General features: G+C 41.7%; 4 protein-coding genes across 5 annotated transcripts; 2 read left to right on the forward strand and 2 right to left on the reverse strand.

Moving 5' to 3' along the window:
* Positions 1-170: 170 nt before the first annotated feature.
* Positions 171-4,471, reverse strand: LOC136427940 (non-neuronal cytoplasmic intermediate filament protein-like). 2 transcript variants are annotated; one of them, XM_066417171.1, is made up of 7 exons: positions 3,983-4,470; positions 3,658-3,718; positions 3,306-3,401; positions 2,618-2,788; positions 2,073-2,198; positions 1,476-1,696; positions 171-650 (listed from the first exon to the last, which is right to left on the reverse strand). In XM_066417171.1, exons 1-7 carry the CDS (start codon positions 4,351-4,353, stop codon positions 635-637), a joined length of 1,062 nt encoding a protein of 353 aa, XP_066273268.1. In that variant the 5' UTR covers positions 4,354-4,470; the 3' UTR covers positions 171-634. The 2 variants fall into 2 exon arrangements, with proteins under 2 accessions (XP_066273268.1, XP_066273269.1); XM_066417172.1 differs by lacking the exon at positions 171-650 and having other exon boundaries at positions 1,472-1,696; positions 3,983-4,471.
* Positions 4,472-8,318: 3,847 nt separating this feature from the next.
* Positions 8,319-11,847, reverse strand: LOC136427942 (non-neuronal cytoplasmic intermediate filament protein-like). The gene is made up of 7 exons (XM_066417174.1): positions 11,249-11,847; positions 10,965-11,025; positions 10,688-10,783; positions 10,113-10,283; positions 9,716-9,862; positions 9,164-9,274; positions 8,319-8,901 (listed from the first exon to the last, which is right to left on the reverse strand). The coding sequence occupies exons 1-6, from the start codon at positions 11,704-11,706 to the stop codon at positions 9,209-9,211; spliced, it is 999 nt and encodes a 332-aa protein (XP_066273271.1). The 5' UTR covers positions 11,707-11,847; the 3' UTR covers positions 8,319-8,901; positions 9,164-9,208.
* A 1,039-nt stretch (positions 11,848-12,886) lies between these two features.
* Positions 12,887-16,917, forward strand: LOC136427941 (non-neuronal cytoplasmic intermediate filament protein-like). The gene is made up of 7 exons (XM_066417173.1): positions 12,887-13,366; positions 13,559-13,619; positions 14,187-14,282; positions 14,999-15,169; positions 15,713-15,838; positions 16,214-16,434; positions 16,647-16,917. Exons 1-7 carry the CDS (start codon positions 12,993-12,995, stop codon positions 16,681-16,683), a joined length of 1,086 nt encoding a protein of 361 aa, XP_066273270.1. The 5' UTR covers positions 12,887-12,992; the 3' UTR covers positions 16,684-16,917.
* A 672-nt stretch (positions 16,918-17,589) lies between these two features.
* Positions 17,590-24,474, forward strand: LOC136426917 (uncharacterized). The gene is made up of 8 exons (XM_066415636.1): positions 17,590-17,784; positions 20,872-21,024; positions 21,310-21,365; positions 21,903-22,043; positions 22,628-22,799; positions 23,205-23,309; positions 23,551-23,763; positions 24,223-24,474. Exons 1-8 carry the CDS (start codon positions 17,590-17,592, stop codon positions 24,472-24,474), a joined length of 1,287 nt encoding a protein of 428 aa, XP_066271733.1.
* Positions 24,475-24,707: the final 233 nt, after the last annotated feature.

Here is a 24,707-nt window from a genome sequence, read left to right on the forward strand (position 1 = left end):
TGTTTAGTAAGAAGAAAGTACATTTATAAATGACTCTTATACACATCCTTCTTTTCAAAATTCACATGGAACTTTATATTTGTCTGTGTGTCCCTGTCCTGGACACTGTCTGATATTTTGTTAAAGAGGACACAGAATCTACGTTTTGTAAAAAAAAAACAGACATTCAATTCAATTTTATTTCTTTTATTACGTTCGTTGCTTTTATATTTGCTGAAATCAATACAAACACTAACGTTACATAAGTATCAGAGCGAGAGTGCAGAGATGTGATAACGTGACAAACACGTGGACGTGGCACATCTATCATTCACTCCGTAGTTGTTTGTTTACCCAGCTGCTTCTCATTGTATTGTATACGCAACTTCACTCAAAAGCACGATGTCTTCTTTTTATCGTGATCGAGTAGTTTTTGCTTCAGTCTCTATTGTACCAGATTAACACTGGTATCCGTCTAAACATGCACTGTATGGACAGAAGAACGTATAATGAAGATCTATGATTTTGATACCACGGGACTATATCAGAAGCTTGCTATGAAATCATCTTTTGCGTCGTAACATTCTCACATGCCGTCGTTTCTAGGGTACCGGCTGTGCCTGCTGTGCCGCCTGGCCCGGCTGGGGAATCTGGGCTAATGTCCGAACAACCTATGTAGAGATAATAAAGAGAAATAAACATTATGTGGTTAAATTGTAGACTGATTTCTCGTACTTAAGTTCACTGTGACACTCACGAGCAAAGTTGCTTCATTATTGCGTATGTCAGTTTTGGTGGTGATGACAACGTGAAAAGGTTTAAATCATATACTTTTCTTTATCTGCTGCACCCCCCCCCCATTAGAATCGGTCAACAAATTACCAATCGAAGCAGAGATATGAACTACGTGCAGATAAGAAGTCAAGATAAAGAAAATAAACAAAATGGAATCGTGGTATAAATGTACAGCCACGAGTGCTATTGGTTTTTTCTCTTACAGTTTCATGTAGGCAGCAATAAGAGAGGTGTTGGTTTACTTTTTTTTCAGCTTGAAGTAACTGGAGGTAACAGTTTTACTTTAATTTGCATGATATGTTTTGACAGGGTTAGACAGAGCTTTGGGGCTTGTCTATCCATAGAAGATAAATGTATCAAGCATCAGGCCACAGCAAGTACATGGATGATATCAGCGCGCTCATCAATTTCCACCTGATTTTGAAAAAGAATCCCATTCAGAGATGGTCAATATGTCTTTCCAAAATGGGAAATATGTCGTGTTGTAGCCTTAATTGTAATTCTAGAAGTTTCACTTTATTGAATACAGGAATAAAAGACCTGTTGGTTGTTATACCATATTTGTCTCTTCGACTCTTTTACAATGATTATGGTGTCTAATTTGGCCATCTTATTTTTCGCCATCTTGTTTTCCTCGCCATCTTTTTCTGTTTTAGCATTCAATTTGGAGTTGATGTCATCCATGAAAATTGCCTGTTTACCTCATCTCCTCCCCTTCCAACAGCTTCCTGTAAGCTGCTATTTCAATGTCGAGCGCCAGTTTGACGTTCATCAGCTCCTGGTAGTTGGTGAGATTCTGGGCCATCTCCAGCTTCATCTTCTCGATCTGCGCCTCCCGTTTCCCGATGGCCTGCCTGTATCCTTCAACCTCCTTCAGCATGCGGGCCTCTGTCAGCTTTAGGCTGTCTTCTAAAGCACCGTTCTGTCAGGAATACAAGAGAACATGGGATGAGTATATATTGGCAAATGATAGAGTACATAACACTAACTCTTAGGCAGAAAAGCAGATATTGGAGAGTCAATAGTTTAGAGACAGGCAGAAATATATAACTAATGGCAATTTACACATCACTAGTTTGAATACAATGTAATCAGTCTTATAATCCAGTTTAAACATCGTTGAGACATTTGATCACTTTTATAGATACACTATATACACAAGAGAAATTGTTTGTGCCCACGTGTGTTCGGAGATCAGAGGTCATGTAGAAGAAAGTATGACTGTTTATGTCCAAAAAAATGTTGAAACATCCACAGGCTACCTCATAACACTTATGTTGACAGCATCACACACTCACCTTGCTCCTGATAGCCTCGGACTCGGCCCTTATGGTGCTGAGCTTCTTTTGGAATCCAGCCACTTCTGTCCTGGCGGCTGCAAGAGCCTCGCTGTCTTTCTCCCGTAGCAGGGCTATCTCCGCAAACTGTCACATATAGCAGCAAAGACAAGTGGCAACATTCCATAGATATGGTTATACGGTTATATAAGGTATGAATTTAAGTATTCAAAACTAGATAGTAGAAACAATCGGTCATTTTAGATGGCGTTTTTACCATTAGACATATTTATCTGCATAAAGCTTGCATAATTGGCCCTCTACATATCACATCAGCCTCGTAGGTCCTTAACAGTGGCTGGTCATACTGCACGACTTTTGTACATTAAGTGGCAACTTGCCCCATCTAACCTTTGCATGTCTACACGTGGGTCCCAGCGTCGTTTGAAGCTATCAATTAGGGATTCTTCAGACGTTCTTTGTATTTATACAACTACTAAGCTGTCTCCTGAAAAGAGAATATTTTTGAAGCACAAACGTTCTGGATTAGCCTTATCTTTTTTTACCTTCTCCTTGTACTTGGCTTCGGCATCTTGCTTGTTAGCCTGCCCGATCGTCTCGTACTGTTCACGGATCTCCTTCAGGGTGTCGCTGAGATCTGGTCCCGTCATCACCGGCTGCTGAGACTCTATCTTAGTCACAGTCAGAGCCAACTCTTCCTGCAGAACTGTCATCTCCTGTAAAATGTGCCCATATTTATAAAGGGTTATTGTGAGGTAGAGTACATACAGGGTGTTGGTCCCAGAACCCATGAAGTTACAATCCTATCATTTCACCGATCTTGTGCCCGTAAATTGCAAATCATAATCAGGAAATGATACTAATGTCGTAGAAAGCCAAAGTTACAATCCTATCATTTCACCGATCTTGTGCCCGTAAATTACAAATCATAATCAGGAAATGATACTAATGTCGTAGAAAGCCAAAGTCAATACCAAATTAAAAAACAAGATCTGAAAGAATAAAAGATAAGGATCTATTGTATGGTATACCATACTCTGTGTGTTTAGCCATTTGTTCAACCTTCCTGACCACTTAGCTATTTCATGATGAAGGCAACATTCTTTGCAAAACTTTTTTATTCACACGCTTGCATCAGTTTTGGGGTTGCCGGAGGATATCAATATGAGCGAGTCAACATTACTTTACTTGCTAACTAAATGATTGGTATGACAAACAGATAGACTAGCTTACCTCCGAGTGAGTCTTCCTCACAAACTCAATCTCTTCCTGTGCGACCACCAGCCTGCTCTCGAAGCCCACACGCACCGCTGTGATGATTTCCAGTTCCTGAAACAGTATGGATTATTTCAGGGTAGTAAAGGAAAACGTTCTTTATACCCCATTCCTCTAGGACGGCGCTCTCCCTGCGCGCTCTATGCAACCTCAGCGCTCAACGAATTTCATTAAAAAGCGAATAAAAAACGAACTTTTTTGCGCTTGGTGCGTTTTGTTGTCTTTTCAGTCATACTTCTACGTTGCATAACATTCTAATTAAGTAATCAAGGATTAGACAAATCTGACGTAATAAGGGGACGAAGCTTACCATCTTGTGCTTCTCGATGTCAGCCTTCAGCTCTGAGCGCACTGATATCTGGTCCTCGCACCTATAACAAAACATGTGGACCATGCTTAGTAACGTGTGTAACGTGTGGACCATGCTGAATAACCGACCGACTGACCAACAGACCGACCGACCCACCGATTGACCAACCAACCAACCAACCAACCAACCAACCAACCAACCAACGCCCTAGCTACCAACCAATGCAATGAATAAAGAAAGAAACGTTTTGTTGAAACCTTGAAATGCTAAGAGAATTGCGTAGTTAATTGAAAGTAATGAATTTGAAAGCAATGATATAACGTACTTTCCCTGCCACTCCTCCGCCTGTGTCTGCCAGCTGTTCCTCTCCACCTCCACCTGGGCCTTCTCCTTCGACAGCTCGTCCACCTTAGTCCGCAGCTCCTTCAGCATCTCCTCGAACTTTGCCTTGTCGACGGGAGCGGCTTTGACCTGGGCGGCCTGCAGCTGAACCTCCAGGGTGGCGTTGCTCTCGTTCAGGGCTCGCACCCTGTCGATGTAGGTAGCGAAGCGGTCGTTGAGGATGCCGAGTTCTTTCTTCTCGCTGGCGCGGGTCATCCTGGCGTCGCTGAGGGTTTGCAGCGCGCCTTCGGAAGCTTGCATGGTGGAGGAATACTGAGTGGTTACAGCGGTCGTTCGTGACACCTGAGCGGCCATGGTTTCCTAGTGTGAGCTTCGAACAGGCTTGGAGGAGAACTGGCTGTCAGAACCGGGACGTTCGTACCAGAGAGCCGTAGACGGTGGGTTCTGAGCTATACCGGCCAGCGGGCGGTTAAAGCCTTTGAGCGGTCCATATTAGTTCAAGCTCATCAGTGTAACCACCCTCTGTCAATCATTGAGTCAAGAAGGCGTTTCATTGGTGAGGTGTTGTGTACAGTGATGCGGGAGGGTCCCTGTGCATATAAGTGTTGAAGAAGCCACCAGAAATGGCCTAAAATGCAGACAGATGTCATTGACTAATGATGTCCGGTCAAGAGCTGACTAGGACGATGTGAGGGGCATTCCGGAACCCAAATATGTGGGGCAATCAAATAGCCAATGTAAATGATGAAGACAGCCTTCTATTTATGAACTTTGAGATTTGAAAAAGATGTACCCACGTCTACGATGAATTTAGAATGAATTTATGGCTGTAACCTCTCAATGAACCTTTACTTCTGGCCTGGGGCTTCGGAAAGTTGAGGAGGTCATGATCATGTCTAAGGAACTAGGTAGTAATCTTCTACAGCACGGCTGTATATTGGGGTGCTTAAAGACCATGACTTAATAATTAACACCGAGAGGGTTTCATTGCTGTGCGGGCGTATTTAAAGGCTTTGTAGGAAAAGCCTTTCAAGTACTAACTGGTAAACTAACCTAAACTAGTGTGTTATTGTACAGAATGTTGAATTTACAATATGTTTCAATTCCATCTATACCACTGGACACGTTTTCTAAGAAATATTAGAGCTTTTCTGTCCGGCAATCTTCTTCAATTATCAAAATATTTTTTTAGCATTCGTTCCTGAATTCGTTCCTGAATACCTAACGTTTATAAAAGTGCTGAACAGATGTATTTTTGTAATGTTTACATATCGTTATCCGTACTTGGAATATGAGGGTATCAAAGTGCTGGAATTGTCGTAACGAAATGCAATGTAAATGGCACACCGTTTACATGTAAGTTCTGTTATTTAGGGTAATCAAATGTTTGATGTAGTTTTCGCACCACTGCGGAGATTCTGTGCAAACATTTTACGCTGGAACAAACCTTATTCGTTCATATTCTTCTTCGCTGTGTGTTTTGAATCTCTGATTTATGTCCTGTTATACAAAATTCTGCGAAATCCTGTACAACGCCTTAACGGAAGGAAACGTGGGGGAATTTACGCTCTTTGAAGTGCCAGTATCATAGTATGTAGGGCAGGTAAATGTTTGATGTGGATATGGAATCTTGAATTTGTCACGATGCCGAGAAATCTTATGAATCACATGTACATTATGTACCAATAATAAACCTGGACCGCCTATGTTGCTAGATCCCGGTGCCGTAATTAATTAATGGCACATTTGCACACCAAGGCTCAAATCTGGAGAAAGTTGCCAAGAGCACTGCGCCTGGGGCCGGGGTATAATGGTGTCAGTTAATCTGTCCTAGTTTGCACGCAACCAAAACGTTCTTTCCAGATCAACAGTTACGAAATGGTTATAAGTATACTACAAAACATGGTATTAGGCATCAACAGATCCTTTCACTCCAAGCGAACTCAAAACAGTTCTGGGATCCCTCCCTGACAATAAATCTCCTGGTCTGGATAATATCCCAGCCATCATCTGGAAAGACCCGGTTTTCAATGACCTTCTTTTACACCTGTGCAACCAAACATTTATGTATCACAGACCACCATCTTCCTGGCTTAAAGGAGGAATCGTTCCCATCCCCAAAAAAGGTGACCTAACATCTGCCTCCAACTATAGAGGTATTACTCTCACTCCCATTGCAGCAAAGGTGTATAACAGACTTTTACTTAATCGTCTTACCCCTGTAATTGATCCCATTCTTAGGAGGAATCAAAATGGATTCAGAAAAGGAAGGTCTACTATTTCACAGATTCTGGCAATACGTCGTATAATTGAGGAGATGAAGAGATGTAATAGGGATTTTGTACTGCTTTTCGTTGATTTTCGTAAGGCCTTTGATTCTATTAATAGAGATGAAATGTTTGATATTCTAGCACAGTATGGTATTCCACAATGTTTTATAAAAGCAGTCAGGGCTTTGTATAGAAATACTCTAGCCTCCGTTATTACACCTGACGGTGAGACTAGTTCATTTGAGGTAGTTACAGGAGTTCTTCAGGGTGATACTTTAGCACCGTATTTGTTCATTATTGTACTTGACTATGTCTTAAGACTATCATTAGATATAAATGAAAACAAAGGTATTGAAATCAAACCACGCAGGAGTCAAAGACACCCTGCCCAGTATCTTACTGATTTGGATTTTGCAGATGATCTTGCTCTAGTTGCTGAACTGATCAAAAATGCAGAAACTCTGCTACAATCCCTAGAAGAGTCTGCATCCCAAGTGGGGCTATATTGTAATGAATCTAAGACAGAATACATTAGCAACATCTCTGGAACACTTGAACTCAGATCCCTGTCTGGGACACTCATTGATAGAGTACATGATTTCAAATATCTTGGTTCTTACATTATGTGCTCAAAGAAAGACCTTTAAATTAGAAAAGCCCTAGCATGGGAAGCAAGCAACAAGTTGGACAAAATATGGAAATCTAACATTCCTAACAAACTGAAGGTACAAGTTTTTCTTACCCTTGTGGAACCGATACTACTCTACGGTGCAGAAACTTGGACGCTTACCTGTCAGCTCCAAAACAGACTGGATGGGACCTATACAAAGCTACTACGCAGGGCACAGAACATTTCTTGGACACAACACGCTACTCTCAAAACAATTTATGGAAGTCTTCCGCGGTTGTCTCAAAAGCTCACCCACCGTCGTGTAACATTTGCTGGACACTGCTTTCGAGCCAAACAGCAAATAGTTTCGGACATCCTTCTATGGAAACCAAGAGGCCAAGTGCACAGCAGAAGTTTGACTTTTACCGATAGTTTAGTCAGAGACACTGGGCTTGCATATGAACACTTAGGACAAATGATGTTGGACAAGGCGATTTGGAGTGATGTATGTACTTATTTAGTCCCGGCCGATGGCCGATAGATGATGATGATTAGGCATAACTATGAAGTTGCTGGCGAACACTTGCCTGACTCAGTTGAGACAACGAACTACTGTAACAGCAACTGTTTTGCTGACTTGAAGACTGCGAGTCTCCAAAGTACTTTAACACAAGGTCTAAACACCTGAATAACTTTGACGTATGGTTGTTAACATGGTTCCCAAATGTTTCTGGTCTCTATCCTTCATGATTTCCCTGCCTTGATATCATCTTCAAGAAGTTTCAAAGAAGTCAGAAAGTAAGACCGGTATAGCATCAGATAATTAGTCAAGATGTCTGATATCTTGTACTGAGTACATGGATAATCATGAACCTGTTTATATGCCTTCTGTATGTATTTTGAGCCCTACAGACCCCATGATAGTAGTTCAAATTACTCAAAGCTATGTTAAAAACGGTATTCAATTGTTAAAGATGACTACTGATTGCTAGCTGTCGTCCTGGGTATGTTCTATCATAATATATTAGGTTCTTGGTACTTTGCACATAAAACATAACGTATATCAACAACGTCTACTTTGACTTTAAGCATTTGGACTGGTACTGAGTTTTAATATATATTCTTGTGTCTTATGTAACGTATCTGTGTATGAATCCAGGGACACCTGAAAAACAGACCAAGGAACCTGGGTGTATATTCTTACCATACATTAAAGGAAAACGTTTTTTTCTGTTTGTCGTGCAAAAACCATGACCTGATTTTGTATTTCAATTTTATTGTCGGATATAGTCATACGTTTAAATGTATGGAAATCTTCATTGACACAACAAAAGTACAGCGACTTCCGTAAGGTCTTCTACAACTATACATGCATAGTTTTGTATGGTACTTCTAATTATGAAATTATCAGGAAATCATATAGAAATCGAGTGAACGCAGCTTACATTTTTCAATGTTTTTATTCGTCAGTTGATAAAACAATTGCACAATGACAAGCACATGCTGATAACAAAATAGTCGAAGTCGAAGTGTAACAGAGTTACGAATTCCATACTCGTTATTCTTCCAGTTGACTACCGGTCTCTGGTCAAAATGTGATACTGATTATCCATGTCGGTTGACTGGCTGATTTAGTAATGAAACCAAAAAATTCACATGGTAAGACCGACATTTGTCATAACTAAATATCTTTAACTACATAATTCGTAAATCCTTTACATATATCAACATCTTAAGCCGGTTCGTGCAATGCTTGTAAGCAAGTGCAGTTGCGAATGCAATGCTTGATTTACGTATCTTTGATACTTTTGTACTTTTGCCTTTCTTATGAACAATTATTGCGAAGACAATAGCTGTTTGTAATGATGAGGTCGAGTTGCCTAATGATGAAGTGTCGTTCGATTAGCATTAGCAATGCGTTGATGTTCATTATCTTCGACTGTTACAGCTGTTGAAATTCAGCACACAATGTAGACATCTTGTTGGTTCAGTGATGTTCAATGGTTCAAGGATCTGGATGACCTGGGAGGCGATAAGTATGTGAATTAGACAATGAGAATGGCCATTCTCTAGTTGGTAAACTCTGACTGTTCATGTATCAATGTGTTCATGCCGAACCAATAAATAAATAAATAAGCTGTGTGACTGTGATTGTTGAGGTTCTGGACTGGATAGTCTTGGGTATGAGTATGCCGTATCGTCGATGCAAAAGGTGAAAGCACATTTTCCTAAGTCACTCTTTGATGTTCAAATACAAAAGTACTTTAATCATCGTTTTACTGACCTTCGCTTTATGTGAGAGTAGCTTTCTTCAGCAGCATGTACGGTATTAGAAAATTCCCCTCTGGGTTGTCATCGTTACTTGTTGGACACCGGTAGATGAAGTTAACGAGCTCTGCAAACAGAAGACAGAGCCGAGTTTATTTTTTGTTTAAAAAAAACTTCTCAACTATGTCTACAATGTAAAAGACTTTGCGGTCCTTAATAGTTGTGCTTCTCCTTTCCTTGACGAATTTACGTGTTGCTTAGACATAACCTGATTTGAAAGAAGAAAAAATGATGAGTGTTTGTGTTATTAATGCGACTCCTTCAAAGATTTCCTGCTCCACAAAACATAACATTTTTACCACAAAATCGTGGTTCTCATTTAAAATCAACGGATGACCCTCTGCTTCACGATGCATACAACATTGTATTTACTGGTGACCATGACTTGACTAATCCTGTTAAAGACATTCATTAAATTTTATTCTATACCATTGTTTGATAGTTGTAAACATACATTGTACCGTATACGACGGTCGTGCAATAAATTTCTTCTTTATCGTAACTTCACCTGGCTTTGCAGGGTCTCCGTGGTGGTCATAACGGTGTTGAGCTGTCCTCGCAGCTCGGACAGCTCTTTACGGGAGGTAATGAGTTCACCCCTGGCGGCCAGCATCGTCTTGCTGTCCCGCTCCCGTTCGAGCTCAATCTCGGTAAACTAGAGGGAAACGCGCACAGGAAAGTGTTTTTCTATCTTATCATCAGACTATATTGATATTACAGGAACAATTTTATCATATGCCATACAATAATTTTACGATATCAGTACTGAAAAAAAACTGCCACATTTTGTGCGTTGTTTTCTTTGTTTTGATCAGAAATTCTTTTCGCTTCTTTATATCAAATTGCACAGCCATCTAAACGAATTATGTCAACACAACATCAGAATTTATCTTTCTGTGTCTCACTTTCTCCTTGTACTTGGCCTCTGCTTCCTCTTGAATGTCCCGGCAGAAGTTTTCGTAGATCTGCCGCAGGTCATACAGCTCGGCGATGACGTCAGGTCCAGCTTCCTGGGTCTGCTCCACGGCAACAATGGACAGGCTCTGGTTCAACTGGTCTTGAAGTTGCTTCAGTTCCTGCAATTGAGAACTCATGAGAATATCCGGATTTAGGACATGTCCGGGCATAGATAGCTCCTTGTAACTTTTTCATTAGTTAGGTTCCCATTCTACCAGACAGCTATCGCGCTGCGACCTCGCTGTGACCTTGCCTGAATTTGTGTAAGCCTTGACTTTTGAATTGGAATAAGTATGAAGCATTATGCAAAGTATGGCTGAAAAGACAACAAAGCACACAAAGGGTATACTTGAAAGATTCGTTTTGTTATCCATGAAATTCGTTAAAAGCTGTCAAATTGCTTGGTCGCAGTGCGGTGCAATGGCCTCGTGGAGTTGCAACTAAGCAATGAATGTTTAGGTAATATGAAGTATGTTGATAATTTGTGTCCAGACGCAATAGTAACACTAATATTGATACGTACCTGCTTGTGAACCAACACCATGAAATCGATCTCTTCCTGCATAGTAGCAAGCTTATTCTGGAGGTCCACACGTATCAGTGTCACGGCGTACAAGTCCTAGAGATAAGACGTAAAGTACTAGGTATATCTTGTATATGAATAACTTTGTCTATAAACAAAAAAATATCGTACATTGTACAGTAAGACAGCTCAAATATGGTAAACACAAGAATCAGATCCCTAATTTGATTGGGTACATGTACAATAACCTGAAATACTAGAAGAATATGAAACCTACTTTATTGAGCTTTGCAACCTCAGTATTCAGCTCGGCGTGCCAGGCCGCCTCATCGTCCCACCTGTGTAGCAGCAAACAGTCAGCAAACATTCAGTATATAGTTGACAACACAGAAGGACATAATCATTTTAACTACTCGACACCTTCTCTTGCCACCTGTACACTCAGGTAGTGAGCGTTTTTTACACCCAGCACTTACCACATTACTTTTCTTCCATGGAAATATTACGCTTACAAGACAGGCCTTACTGAATAAATCGGAGCTTGCGCCAAAACAATCTTACTTTTTCTTGTACTCCTCAGCCTGATCCCTCCATTTGTTCCTCTCCAGCACCATCTTGGCCTTGTCTTCGGATAGCTCGTCGACCAGCTTCCGCAGGTCTTTGGTCTCCTTCTCAAACAGCGCCTTCGTGTGTGCCGTCGTCTCAGTCGCCTGTAGCTTCAGAACCTGCGCCTCCAGTGCGGAGTTGCGTTGTTGGAGGGAGCGCATATTCTGGATGTAGGAGGCGAAGCGGTTGTTCAGGGAGGACAGTTCCTCTTTCTCTTGGGACCGGGCCTTGCGTGCGCCGGCCATGGTCTGCAGCGCGCCGCCCGCCCCTCCCAGCGATGTGATGACATTGCCCGCTCTGATGGACCGTGTTCTTGCCTTGAACGATTCGGCTTCGCCTCTGTCGGCGAGAGAGGATCTCACAGAGCTACGAATCGCCTCGCTCGTTTTCGGTTGAGTCGTTACGACGCTCATTTTGGTTTGACTTGATTCGACCGTAGCTTCTTCTTATCTTTTGTGGCTAGTGTAAGGACACCAAAGAAGAGGTTTTGGCGCACTGCTGCCTTTTACTGAAAACTTCTGCCAGAGATATTACTCTGCAGCTAGACTGTTTTTTTACGGATAGTTGGTTACTTCAAGATCAACTACGTAAGCATCAGCTGTCAGTCACTTAGTCCATGTCCAACCAGGCACATCTACTGATTCATACATGACAGCGCACGAATAGGACAAGGAACATCAAGAACTAATGCCTTATATGGACATGTCATTACCAAGATGGAGCGAAAAGAAATTCTGCGTAGACGTTGACTAGCGGATGACCCCTGGTTAGCAGCGATGTGGAATGCTGCCTTGACGTTCCCTCTTACTACAGCCTAACAGGTCATGAAATATGAAAGATGGTATTTAGGTCTCACTGGAAGAGAAATGATAAAGGACATCATTACCCGTCCATTTACATTACGCCTGTTTTTCCTGACACAGCTCCCCAAACCAATGTTTGATAAGTTTTTACAACGATGATGAACATTGCATTTTCGCACTTCTTTAATTGCCAATCAATAGCTGCGTACATAATACATCTGGTTCTCAAAAGAACTGTTGGTACAGATATAAGTGTAAAAAGGGTGTTGCCTTGACTCATATCAAACATTTAGTTGCCCTAAATACTAAAGACCTGTAATATTTTCACTCATCGCATTCCGTTTGGATCCTATCCTAGTCAACGTAGGTTTGAAAACGAAATGACTATGGAATTCAATGCATGCAAATAAAATGTCACTACATTACGTTACATACGAAATAGGCTCTGGTAACAAATAGATACGGAGCACTTTTGAAGCATAGTTTTCACTGACGAGATACAAGCTTGTTTTCCCTCAAATATTTGATTGCCCTACATACTCTTCAGCTCATCAGCAGTTCACGCATAACTTTCTATATGAAGCCATAGGATGGGAACGAAAGGTCGCGAACCTGTGACGTGTTGACACATTGGGGCCTGATATGTCCTCTGTAAACTTGGTTGAACCCAGTAAACTATCTGGTGTTTCTATAATCTGGAACAGCGTTGTTAACCAATGGCAAGCATCGTGAGCCGAAGAGATTGACAGCAAGTGACTATGTGATTAAAGTTAAAACTGTGTAAAGAAGCTGTGTACCGGGTAGATGCTCTAGCACCGGTACTGACAACGCCTCGAGGGTCGTGCTCAGACGCCAGTTTCAAAATCAAGACAAACTCGAAGATCTAAGGAAACGCCATGGCTAGCAAAGCAGCACGAGCGGGCGTTGGCGGTGCAAAGCCCGTTGTCGCCCCCGCCATCCCGACCGAAGGAGCGCTGCAAACCCTCGCCGACGCCAGGGCCACCCGCAGTAGTGAGAAGAGGGAGCTGGTGGTCCTCAACGACCGCTTCGCCAACTACATCGAGAAGGTGCGCTCCCTGCAGGAGCGGAACACCAAGCTGACGACCCAGATCAGGATCCAGGAGGCGCGGGAGGAGACTGACATCGCGGAGCTGTACGAGACGGAGCTGACGGAGCTGAGGGCGCTGGTGGACCAGCTGACTCAGGAGAAGGCTCAGCTGGACGCCGAGAGCGCCAGCTGGCAAGCACGGACTCAGGAGTGGCAGACCAAGTAAGTCCACAGTTAAGTTCTTCTTTCATGTTTCACTCCATACCGTAGGTTTAGGAGTATTATTGAATTCGAACATAGCTTTTGACCAGAAACTAGAATGTACTGATTTTTTAAATTGACTATGACAGTTTCAGACTCAATATGAGGTTATTGACGTTGAAATGAACATTTATCGATGTGACTACTCGTCAGGTGCGAGACCGAGACTGCCACGACTGAGGCCATGCGGACAGAACTGACAACGGTCAAAACGGTGGGTCTTCTCTTTCCGCTAAATCTCCATATTGCTGATATGCCATGGCGGAGCCGGAGATACCCAAATGTCGTCTTGTATTTCTGAAGTACCTATCGTGTTCTTCTGATTTCTCATCTTATTCATCCATCAGACTAAGTCTAACTATTTGACAGTTGGGATACCACTAAAGATCTGGCTACCAGTTTTCTCCACCCTTCTCGGTCTTTTGTTCATCTTGGTGTTTCACATAGTTTCATGTTTGTCAATTTTCTGATATGATCTACCCATCTTTTCCGTCGCCTACCTATCTTTTTCCTCCCTGGACGCTTCCTTACCCTTTTTGGCTCGTCCCGATCACCGTGACACGTGCTCGTACCAATTTAGCTTTTTGTTCGTCATTGTGGTCAGGAGTTCATCGTACGGACCGATGTTGTGTTTGAATGTATTCCGTACTTCAGCATTTTGAACACGGTCCCGGTATAGAATCTTCCGAAAGCATTTTTCTCTGTGGTCTGCACATATACATGGTATGTTACGTCTACAGTTGTTCAGAGTTACAACAATTTGTGCAAACTGTTTTTCCAGGAGGTTGATGCAGCGACTGTGGAGCGTGTTGGAGTGGAAAACAAGCTGACCACCGCGCAGGAGGAGATTGAGTTCCTCAAGAGGGTCTATGATGAGGTAGGCATGTCATTGTCACCGTGAATAGCTTCATAAGGTTGGTGAATGACTGAATAGCAAAGTTCTGTATTTACAATCACATATTGATCAAGAGCCGACGTTTCGATGACTGTTTCTGTCATCTTCATCATGGCAATTCTGACTGGTTCACTGCGCCCTGACTATGTATGTGACAATACTTTACGTTTGGGACTGCATTGTTAGCAGTAACACTTTCCTTCAGTGCACAGTGAACTAGTCAGAATTACCTTGATGAAGATGGCAGACGGCCATCGAAACGTCGGCTCTTGTTAAATATGTGGTTTTAGATAAAATACTTTGCTATTCATGTCTTCGTAACGTTAGAACCATCCCGAAATTGTATTTGTGCTCTAGATAAACAATAAAGGATTATGTAACTTTTTGAAATCAAGCTTGACGCTGTAGATAGACGACATATGTATCGATTGATGCTACGAATTTCAAAGACACAAGAAAGAACAAACAGCCACTGAAGATTTAGTCACTTAAACGTTTACCTTGCTGTTCGTAGACAGACTGTACACTGATCAATCAACCAATTATTTGAATCCGCAGGAATCAACTGGCGATACATTTCGGGTGTAGACATCTCTCTATTATAACAATGTATCATCTTTATAGAATACAGTACATACTGCTGTACACTCACTATGATAATCATATATGATTACCATGTAAGTTTTGTACCATTTCAGGAGACGCGTAAGGTGCAGTACCAGTTGAACCAGACAGTGGCCATTGTTGAGACCGAGGCTCCGATCATCACTGGACCTGACCTGAGCGAGACTCTGCGTGAGATCCGCATGCAGCAAGAGATCATGGGACGGATAAACAGGGAAGAGGCCGAGGCCAAGTACAAGCTCAAGGTGAGACCACCACTGATACTGTGGTGACAATTAGAAAAAAGGGGCCCCAGCGGGGAGTTTACGGGCTTTTTTTTCACTTTCGGGCGTGACCCCTTGCTAACCCCCTTGGACACCCTGCGGCTACCGGGCTATTTTGGCGCATGTCCAGACCCCCAAATGTTTTTAACTCGTATAGTAGTTAGAATATCCATCGGGACCTGGTGACGAATTGACGCCGTAGGACCATGGAAAGTGAAAAAAGGATGCTATACCGTACCTCGCATAAAGCGCTATTCCAAAGTACAAATATACTTCATTGCATACTACTTATTTGTCACCATTGTTATCTTGCACACAATCTGTTTTCTTTTTCTACATTGTATATACAATTTAAGGTTGCAAATAGCCCTTGGGCAGGGACTGTATCTAAACATTGATATTCCAGTTGCAGGGATATTGTTGTGTACATTACATATAGAAAAAAAGGTTGATGTTTCTCGTCCTCTGGAACGGAGCAAACAAAGCAAAACAAACTTAAAGTTGATATTGTTTGTTTCTTTCCAGTTCAGCGAGTTCGCCCAGCAGCGGGAGCTTGATAACGAGGCTCTGGTTTCCGCCCGGTCCGAGCTGACCAACCTGAAGAGGATGCTTCAGTCTATCGTCACCGAGACACAGACACTCAAGAACAAGGTTGGGTCATCGCCTTACCGTTATGTTACGGTTACACTCGGAAAAAGGGGCCCCGACGGGTTGTTAACGGGCTGTTTTTCACGGTGCGTTTCCGGGCGTGGCCCCGTGGAACCCCATGTGGCTACCGGGGTATTTTGGGGCACGGCCGGGCACTGTTTGATTTTAACTTCCCACAACCTCTACGGGCACGGTGACCGTAGCATTCCAGCAATATTCCACTCGGGCGGCGACCTCTGAGCTTTATTACACATCTCTTAACGCATTTCATATATTAAAAACGAATCTTTTTTACGTTTTGTGTGTTTATTGTGTTTTCAGTCCACTGTAGTATGAAATCAGAGAGAAAGTAAATAAATTATGTGTCTTCTTCACTAGACCGGGTCCCTTGAGACGAACATCGCGGAGACAGAGGCCCGCCGTCTGAAGGAGATTGAGGAGTACAAGCTGGCGATCGGCGAGCTGGAGCAGCAGATCGAGAAGATGAAGCTGGAGATGACGCAGCACACCGTGGAGTACCAGGAGCTCATGAACATCAAGATGGCGCTGGACGTGGAGATAGCGGCCTACAGGAAGCTGCTGGAAGGGGAGGAGTTGAGGTGGGGTTATTTTCGTAATAACAATGACCTTTATCACATGAATATTCAATCTCAATATGGGCTAATGTTGACATATTTGGATCTTATAGAATCTGAAAAGACTTATGCTCAGAAAATAGAATCTATATCGCCATCGTAAACGCCCATCGCTATTCATATTGTAAACACTCATTTCTTGCAATTTTCTTGTTTGAATGATTTCCACTACACAGGCTCTTCAGCGAAGCCCAACCAAAACGTCAAACGTGAGGTCAGCAGCCAGGTGAGGCGTGAAGTCACGATGGAAATCAAGTCCAGCTAGAGAGGAAGTACTTGAATCGGATGACGTAAAGCTGTGTGACGTCGTATTACATCATTAGCATATATCATCATTTTAATCGTAGCATGCAACGTGTTAACATTTGTTTAAGTCAAACTTGTACGAATAAATCATGAAATTCAAGAGGCTTCTGAAGAATAAACATTTGCTTTGGTAGACCATGACCTAGTGCTATTGTCAATGAATGATTTTTCTTCTTCATTTATGAACTGGAGATAGACATTCGAGAGGTAGCCTTACTATGCTACGGTCACAATGGGAAAAAGTGTGGCGATTAAAAATTATTGCCGTAGCGAAAGTGTCTGGGTTGATCTTACTGTCATGTAAGGAAAGTATCAACTTAGCACTTATAGTTCTGCCATAATATTTGTTCAAATCGCACTTAGAAATCAGAGAGGCCTCTGCCAAGTTTTTTGAGTCAACAGAGGTTTTGTTGGTGGGAGGCATGATGTTCAGCACGTTCTTGAGATAATAGATCAACTGGGGTAGGTTGAAAACCCTTTTCAAAGCTAGAATACTAGATTCGGTGCCCTGAGAACTCCCTGACACACTCCCACCAGTACGAAATCGGAAACCACTTAAGTAGGTCATCTGTCATCGACCTGCGTGCTGGGATGCCAGACCGTGCTAAAGAAGGTATAGAGTGACAGGCGGGCGGACGGATTCCATACATTCCTGTGCAATTCTGGGAATTCTTGTAAACGGGCGTAAAATATACTATTAAGCTCGCTCTTAAAGGGCGCCAGACATTTGGAGATAACTTAGTCTTATCATATGTAACAATAGTATTATTATTATTAACAAGGCTAGAAGAGCAACATGTTATCACCCTTAAGATGTGGTACAGCTCTAACGACTCCCTCCTGATCAAAGATTTCGACGACACCGTGGGCAGCATCCGGATAAACTTGGAGCGACCTCCGAGCGAGATCCGTTTCCTTGTGGACGACGCTTCCTTAAAGGAGTTCATGTCTCCCATCACCGACTGGAGGTCTGAGGCAGACGCACGGATAGAACAGATCCGCAAGAGAGTGTCAAACTCCGGTGAGACGAAATGAGAAATTATACATAACCTATTTAATGATATTTGACAAGATTTAGAAGCTGGTAGCATAAGTAGACAAGGATTTGTTCACATTTGCGAATATTTTCATCGGGTTGGTGAATGACTGAATGGCAAAGTTCTTTATTCACAACCACATATCTAACAAGAGATAAAACGTTTCGATAACCGTCTGTCATCTTCATCAGGGCAATATGCTGACTGGTTCACTAGCTATAGTGCAAAGTGAGCCAGTCAGAACTCTCCTGATGGAGGTCGCAAACGCACATCCAAACGTCGATTCTCATTATCTCCATAAAAAATGGAGATATAGTTTTGAGCGTGTCTGTTTGTCATCTGTTTGTCAACCATGTTGTGAAGTTTGCACCAAGAAATGCATGGTGCACCAACTGCAGAATTTACATATACGTGCACGCCGACAGAAGACCGAATCGCTTGAAATTGTCACCATAAAATTTTAACTGTACTATGATATTTTACTGTATAGTTGCTGTATAGCACGGTATTTTGCTGTACTTCACAGCGCAATTCAGGAATCCAATGCAATTAATGGTGACCTGTCATCATTTGTAAACATTTGTAAACAGTTGTTAACAGTTGTAAACATTTGTAAACTTTGTAAACTTTTGTTAACTTTTGTAAACATTTGTAAACTTTTGTTAACATTTGTAAACTTTTGTAAACTTTCGTAAACATTTGTAAACTTTTGTAAACTTTCGTAAACATTTGTAAACATTTGTAAACTTTTGTAAACTTGTGTAAACATTTGTAAACTTTGTAAACTTTTGTAAACTTTTGTAAACTTTCGTAAACATTTGTTAACTTTTGTAAACTTGTTCAAACTTTTGTAAACATTCGTAAACTTTTGTAAACTTTTGTAAACATTTAGAGATTTTTTTGGGTGTGTCTGTGTGTGTTTCTAGCTGTAAGCAGCATAACTCAAGAACCTCTTGATATGATGGAATTACGATGATATTCGGTATATGGGCGGGTGTTGTGAAGCCAAAATTTAAGGTCTATTTTGGGCCCCCTGGTAAGTGACCTAGGTACTGCAGCAGGACTTTTTCTATCTTTTGACCTATGGTCTTGATTGTTTGTGTCAGATAGCTTGTGATGTAATGAAGAAGTGGTGAAGGTTTGGGCCCCTGGCAGCTTGTTCTGGAACTGCATGGGCGTTATTGTGAAAATCTTCTAAGGAGAATAACTGAACAGAGGAATTTTAGATTTCCGTATTCAGTATGCAGGTAGAGATATAAGTAATGAAGTGCAAATTATGCTAATTGGGACTTAATTTTGGCTTGCTCATTCGCCCCCCCCCCCGTCATAATTTCCGAACGGTATGATGTATCATCGACATATTTGCAGGGAGTGATGGTCACGTCAAGGTTTATAAATTCCTGTAATTTTGGTGACGTTATGACGTAATATGACGTAATTACGACGTCATCGATGTGATTTTGTTGGCTAAGTAGTGAATTCCCGTCATATCTTAAGGTAGTAAACAAAACAGTTTGTATTAAAAGATGTAGTGCCCCCCCCGCAGCATTTTTTAAAACTGCAAAATTTTGAAGAGAATAAAATCAATCAAGAAGTGGTTGACGGATCGTCATGTTTTTTTCGTATGCAGATCGTGATTATTGATATGATCAAAAAATTATTATGCAAACCAATTGAAACTAGAAAGGCAACATTTGCGAGCAAATACAGCATGTTTAGCTATACTCCTCGCCATGCAAAAGATAGACTCTCCCAAAATAACAATGGACCATTCTAAAATACTTCCATTAAAAAAAATGGATCAAAATTGAGTTTAAAAACAATTATCAGTCTCTCCATACAGGAATGGAGTCTTCCAGTAGCACCTCAACACAATATGGACCAGTCCAAAACCATATCCACTTATTAATAAACAAATACACGTCTGCTAACAAATGGACTTTTTCATAATCACTCCAGCTCAAAATTGAAAGAAATAATTACAGAATCCTCCCCTTGCAAGAATGGGATATTCCGTGCCATCTCCATGTAAACTAGACCAGTGGAAAAATATCCGCTGTAAATTACACTCTTGCGCATAATCAACCCAGTTCAAAATTGAATTTAAAAAAATCAACCCCAGGGAAGAATGAAGTTTTCCATAGTATACATAATGATATATATGAAGATTTGACAGGAGAAGAAGGAAATGACCAAAAACAGCATATTTCAGCGATAGTATGGGTGAAATATAAAAATGTGACACCCCTTTGTTTGAATGCATGATTCAATAGTCTACATTTTGGGTTGAAAATAACGAAACTAAAAAATTCTGTCTTTAAAAAATCGTTTTGAAAGGCTGTATGCCAAACATTTGAATGAGGGCCTGTGTACATAACCAAGGCCAAATTTCACATTATTTTGGTTTAATACATAGGAACTGCAGATGTGTATCTTTGTTAAAAAAAAGTGAACAAAGCCATGTAATCACATGTCCTAGGAATTCCCATACCATATTTGGCATGAATGCTAGCGCCAGAAATGCAAGATGATTAGATTAACTCAATTGACCAATCAGGTGGTCGCAAGGCTACAGGCATGCAATGCCAGGTGCAAGTCACTTGGGGTCACTGACCTTTAGGTCATATGTAGTATTGAAAGTGACAGAAGTGGCAAATATTGTCAAGAAAGCCCAAAATAAATCGTTTGAAGATATGTATGCCAAACATGGGAATGTAATCCTTTAAATATTTGTTCAGGCCACATATACAGCAAATTTCAGGTCATTCGGTTGAAATACCAGGGCGCAGGAGGCCAAGATATGCTAAAAATAGCCTAAAAACCTCAATAAAATCACTTTCAAGGTCAATATCAAAAAAAGGAAAAGAACGCACATTGGTTTTTGCCTACATTACCTCTGTACCAAATTTCAGGTCATTTGGTCAAAAAATGACAGATGAATCGATTTGAAGATTTGACAGGAGGAGGAGGAGAAGAAGAAACATGAGTAAAAACAATATGTTTAGCCATACTAGGTATGGCTAAACATAATTAATTTTTTTGTATATTTGCTTGGCAGGTAGCTCAGACCCGATCCCACTTTGCCTTTGGGTCGGTCGTCCACGCCAAGCAGATGCCAAGCAACAGTCACCACACAGACTTCTTCTTCAACAACTTCGAGTGGGCCGTTCTGGCCAACCAGCTCAAATGGAAGCAAAATGAAAGGAATGAAGTATGTTATTCCTTATCATATGTAGGTGCTTGAACGCATTAACTCCGGACAGGGCTTGTTTTTTGAGCTGAATTCATTAGAAGGTGTGAACACTATTGCAAGCAAGATACCTGTAAAAAGTGTGGATGTGAGAAATAGTTCCGATCACGAAGATGCAAATGATATCATCACTTCTGAAGTTTTGCTGAAGCTATTATGACAACACTCAAGTTATATCAACTCGATTGTCATGCAAACTATGACATATTAACTAGCTGTTCATATTGATTCTTTGTTTCGTCTTAGGGACAGTTGACGTTCGACTGGGCAGATCCAACGATCGCACTGCTTGAAAGTCGAGGGTGAGTTGTAATCCTATACTATAGTGGCATGGATATGTACGCGCGTAAACAGTAGCATGTCTTTGCGTATACATTCTTACAATGTGAAATCTTAACGAACTTATAGCAATTAAGATCACCGGTGGCGTTACAAAAAAACTTGAGAGTAAGTTCACTACTTACCTTTCCATTTTTTGAAAACTTGTTTATTGCTACGGTCACAATTGGAAAAAAGGGCCACGCCGCGAATAGTTTACGGGCTGTTTTTGGCACAATCGGGCGTAACCCCTAGCGGTCGGGATTATTTTCGTAAACTCAGAGTTTAAATAACCCCGGGACCTGGTAACAAATAGACACCATAAGGTAATCGTGAGAGCACCGAGAGGTTCCCTTCTCCACCGGGACACATTTATGGCTTTAGGGGGCCACACCCCTTACGGGCACTGGTGCAAATGTGACTGAGGCATAAACAGGGATGGTGAACAATAATATGCAAGTATATGGTACACTTGTTTATCGTTGCTTTTGCTGATCGTTTTTCAACTATTGCCTGACCAGGATACCGATTCGCGGGCACAATGTGTTCTGGGGAACCGGAGACTCTCATGTCCCCACCTGGTTGCCGGCGTACTCCGGGTCAGAGCTGGAGCAGAAGTGCTGGAAACGGGTTGATGACGTCGTGGGTCGGTATGCTGGGAGGTAAACCTTTTTATTTCAATCATTTCACAATACACACAAGTATCATTAAGTACCATTAAGCCCCAGAACCATTCTACCTGTATATGTCCTTAATATGAACGTGACTTGCCATGCTAGGTCAGGATTTACAAGTCACACAAGACGTGGTCCAGGGCCATGATACAAAGATAGTGATATCCTCACCCCCCTGGATGGAAGGACGCCTACCACACACAAGCATTATTGAACTAATTCAACCTTCTGAGAACACTTAACAGAAAACCCTACTCCCGAAAATATGTCATAATCTTCACGATTTGATAAAAAGGGCACCATCTTCCCAACCAACCTCAGCTTCGAAAACACTGCATTGTACATCAGTCTTAATCAAAGGTCTAAATCTATTTTAGGGAGACGGGATCCGGATAAACTAAGACGTTCTGGTGCTATTTCACACATTGTATTTTGAAGAAACGAAGCTTTTGCAACCATCTTCTCAAATCTAGCATCAAGATCAGACACTTGAGAATTTGCCACAAAGCTCATTATAAAGTATCATATTAATCGATTTGTGGGCAATATTTTCTTTCCTCACGCTGTGCCAGGTTGCAACATTGGGACATCAACAACGAGATGCTGCACGGAAACTTCTTCGTGGAGAAAACGGGAAACCCGCAGATCCGGTACGACATGTTCCAGAAGGTGAAGGAGAAGGACCCTGGTGTCAAACTCTTCTTGAACGACTACGGTGTCATCAACAGTGGTGCGATGACACAGGTCAGTGGATCTAGTCTGCAACGTTGTCTAATAATCAAAGTCATCCTTTTCTGGCAACGATTGAATACCTTTATCACAGCATATTTGCATAGACATGGCGACGGAAAAAATCAATACTATGTTGCATCCATCCGTCTGCTCCTTAATACGTAGCATCGAAAAAATACAAGTAAACATGGTTTATTTTGAAAATTCTGCATTTTCTATACATTTGCTAATCGTTTTAAAGTTACACAGGGAGTTGTGTAACCAGCTTGTTAGTAATTGAGTGCCCAGTACCTTGCACAGATCATGTGTAATCTTTTATATAATATATATAATATGTGTATATACATTTAAAAGAAAATGTAAAGCCTGAGTATGCATGCAAGAAATAAACGATGGTCATCATTGTGTTTTCCACAGGCCTACGTGCACCAGGCTGAGGAGTTCCTCGCTAACGGAGCTCCAGTCGACGCGATCGGAGCTCAGGGACACTTCAAAAGCCGACCAGACCCCGTCCTTCTTAAGGCACTGTTACGATATCATAACCTTTGGAAATTTTCCTTGACCTTGCAATGGATTTAGAGAAGCACCAATACTTATCAACATATACACCAACGATTGCCTTTTAGGTATTTTCATATTGATGTACGTTTAAATTTATGATCTTCCAAATATACAGCAAATACAATTCATCATCTAAAATGGTTAATGTTCACATTTGAGATCATAACCTGAGTTTACAAGACTCATTTTTTTTCCTTTGCAGAGTCGCCTAGACCTTTTGGCCACTGCTGGCCTGCCCATCTGGGTGACTGAGCTGACCGTAGCCGAGTCAGACGAGTTGGAGAGGGCGGCGGGTTACGAGGACGCCTTGCGGGTCGCCTTCAGCCACCCGGCCGTGGAAGGGATCCTTCTGTGGTCCTCCATTGCAAATTTTGGCGATCCTATGACTGCCATTGCCAGTGGAGATAACTTTGAGGTTCTGTACAAAATTATGTATCCAACATATCATTGATGTCGTCAGAAACATTCAAATGTCACATGTGGTCCTCCTTTGGCAGTGCGAATTTTGGCGAACCTAAAACTTCTATTGCCAGTAAATATAACTTAAAAAACAATATATCTAAGATATCCTTGATTACGTCATAATGTCAAAATGTTCACAGACAATTAAAAGTTACAGTCACAGAGCAGCCACTCTTAGGACTCAATATACGGTACGCGATAACAGTGAACAACACATTCTTAGCATTAACTGCCTTTGGGTCGAAACTTTACGCTCTCTACATGGTAAGGATAGTTGCCATATAATGTATGTCAATGTATCTGGAAATTTTCTCGTATTAACGCACGGCTACTCGAGTACAGCTTACGTAATACAGACTTTTCCTTGATCTTAGGGCTTTACTTATCGTGCTTTGAATCTTTGTCGGTACAGCTCAACGAGGCAGGTCGCCGCTGGCGGCAGCTAGTCTTCACCGACTGGCGCACCAACCTGTCCCTACAGCATGGCACCACGACGCCAGCTGGACAGGAGTTCGACTTCCGAGGTTTCCATGGCAACTACGTCTACGAGGTCAAAGTCAAGTTCCACGGTCAGGTGGCGGCCACCAAGACCTTCTCCCTGGCACCTGGAGACGGACCGATGGTCGTGGATATAGACATGCCTAATGACATCATTGTTGGCTGAGAGGCTACAGCTTATACATGTAGATGTATACATTTATCTGATTATGAAAATGCAGAATAAAGTGGAAAAGAATCGCTTCAAGTCTCGGGCATCAGTTCATATTTCCTGTCATTGTTTAGTAAGAAGACGGTACATTAATAAATGAGTCTTATACACACCTTCCTTTTCAAAATCTACATGGAACTATATTGTCTGTGTGGTCTTTTGTTACAGAGCAGAGGACACAGAATCTA

This window comes from Branchiostoma lanceolatum, chromosome 2 (genome assembly GCF_035083965.1).
Source record: "Branchiostoma lanceolatum isolate klBraLanc5 chromosome 2, klBraLanc5.hap2, whole genome shotgun sequence".
NCBI classification, from domain to species: domain Eukaryota; kingdom Metazoa; phylum Chordata; class Leptocardii; order Amphioxiformes; family Branchiostomatidae; genus Branchiostoma; species Branchiostoma lanceolatum.

Coding starts and splice junctions, on each gene's coding strand:
- LOC136427941 (XM_066417173.1), top strand. CDS start 12,993: ATGGCTAGCAAAGCAGCACGAGCGGGCGTTGGCGGTGCAAAGCCCGTT. Junction 13,367..13,558: donor ACTCAGGAGTGGCAGACCAA/GTAAGTCCACAG, acceptor ACTACTCGTCAG/GTGCGAGACCGAGACTGCCA. Junction 14,283..14,998: donor TCAAGAGGGTCTATGATGAG/GTAGGCATGTCA, acceptor GTACCATTTCAG/GAGACGCGTAAGGTGCAGTA.
- LOC136427942 (XM_066417174.1), bottom strand. CDS start 11,706: ATGAGCGTCGTAACGACTCAACCGAAAACGAGCGAGGCGATTCGTAGC. Junction 10,784..10,964: donor AGGTTGCAAAGCTCAATAAA/GTAGGTTTCATA, acceptor TCTTATCTCTAG/GACTTGTACGCCGTGACACT. Junction 9,275..9,715: donor CGGAGACCCTGCAAAGCCAG/GTGAAGTTACGA, acceptor TTCTGTTTGCAG/AGCTCGTTAACTTCATCTAC.
- LOC136427940 (XM_066417171.1), bottom strand. CDS start 4,353: ATGGCCGCTCAGGTGTCACGAACGACCGCTGTAACCACTCAGTATTCC. Junction 3,402..3,657: donor ACATCGAGAAGCACAAGATG/GTAAGCTTCGTC, acceptor ATACTGTTTCAG/GAACTGGAAATCATCACAGC. Junction 1,697..2,072: donor CCGAGGCTATCAGGAGCAAG/GTGAGTGTGTGA, acceptor TATTCCTGACAG/AACGGTGCTTTAGAAGACAG.
- LOC136426917 (XM_066415636.1), top strand. CDS start 17,590: ATGTGGTACAGCTCTAACGACTCCCTCCTGATCAAAGATTTCGACGAC. Junction 17,785..20,871: donor TAGAACAGATCCGCAAGAGA/GTGTCAAACTCC, acceptor TTTGCTTGGCAG/GTAGCTCAGACCCGATCCCA. Junction 22,800..23,204: donor ACAGTGGTGCGATGACACAG/GTCAGTGGATCT, acceptor TGTTTTCCACAG/GCCTACGTGCACCAGGCTGA.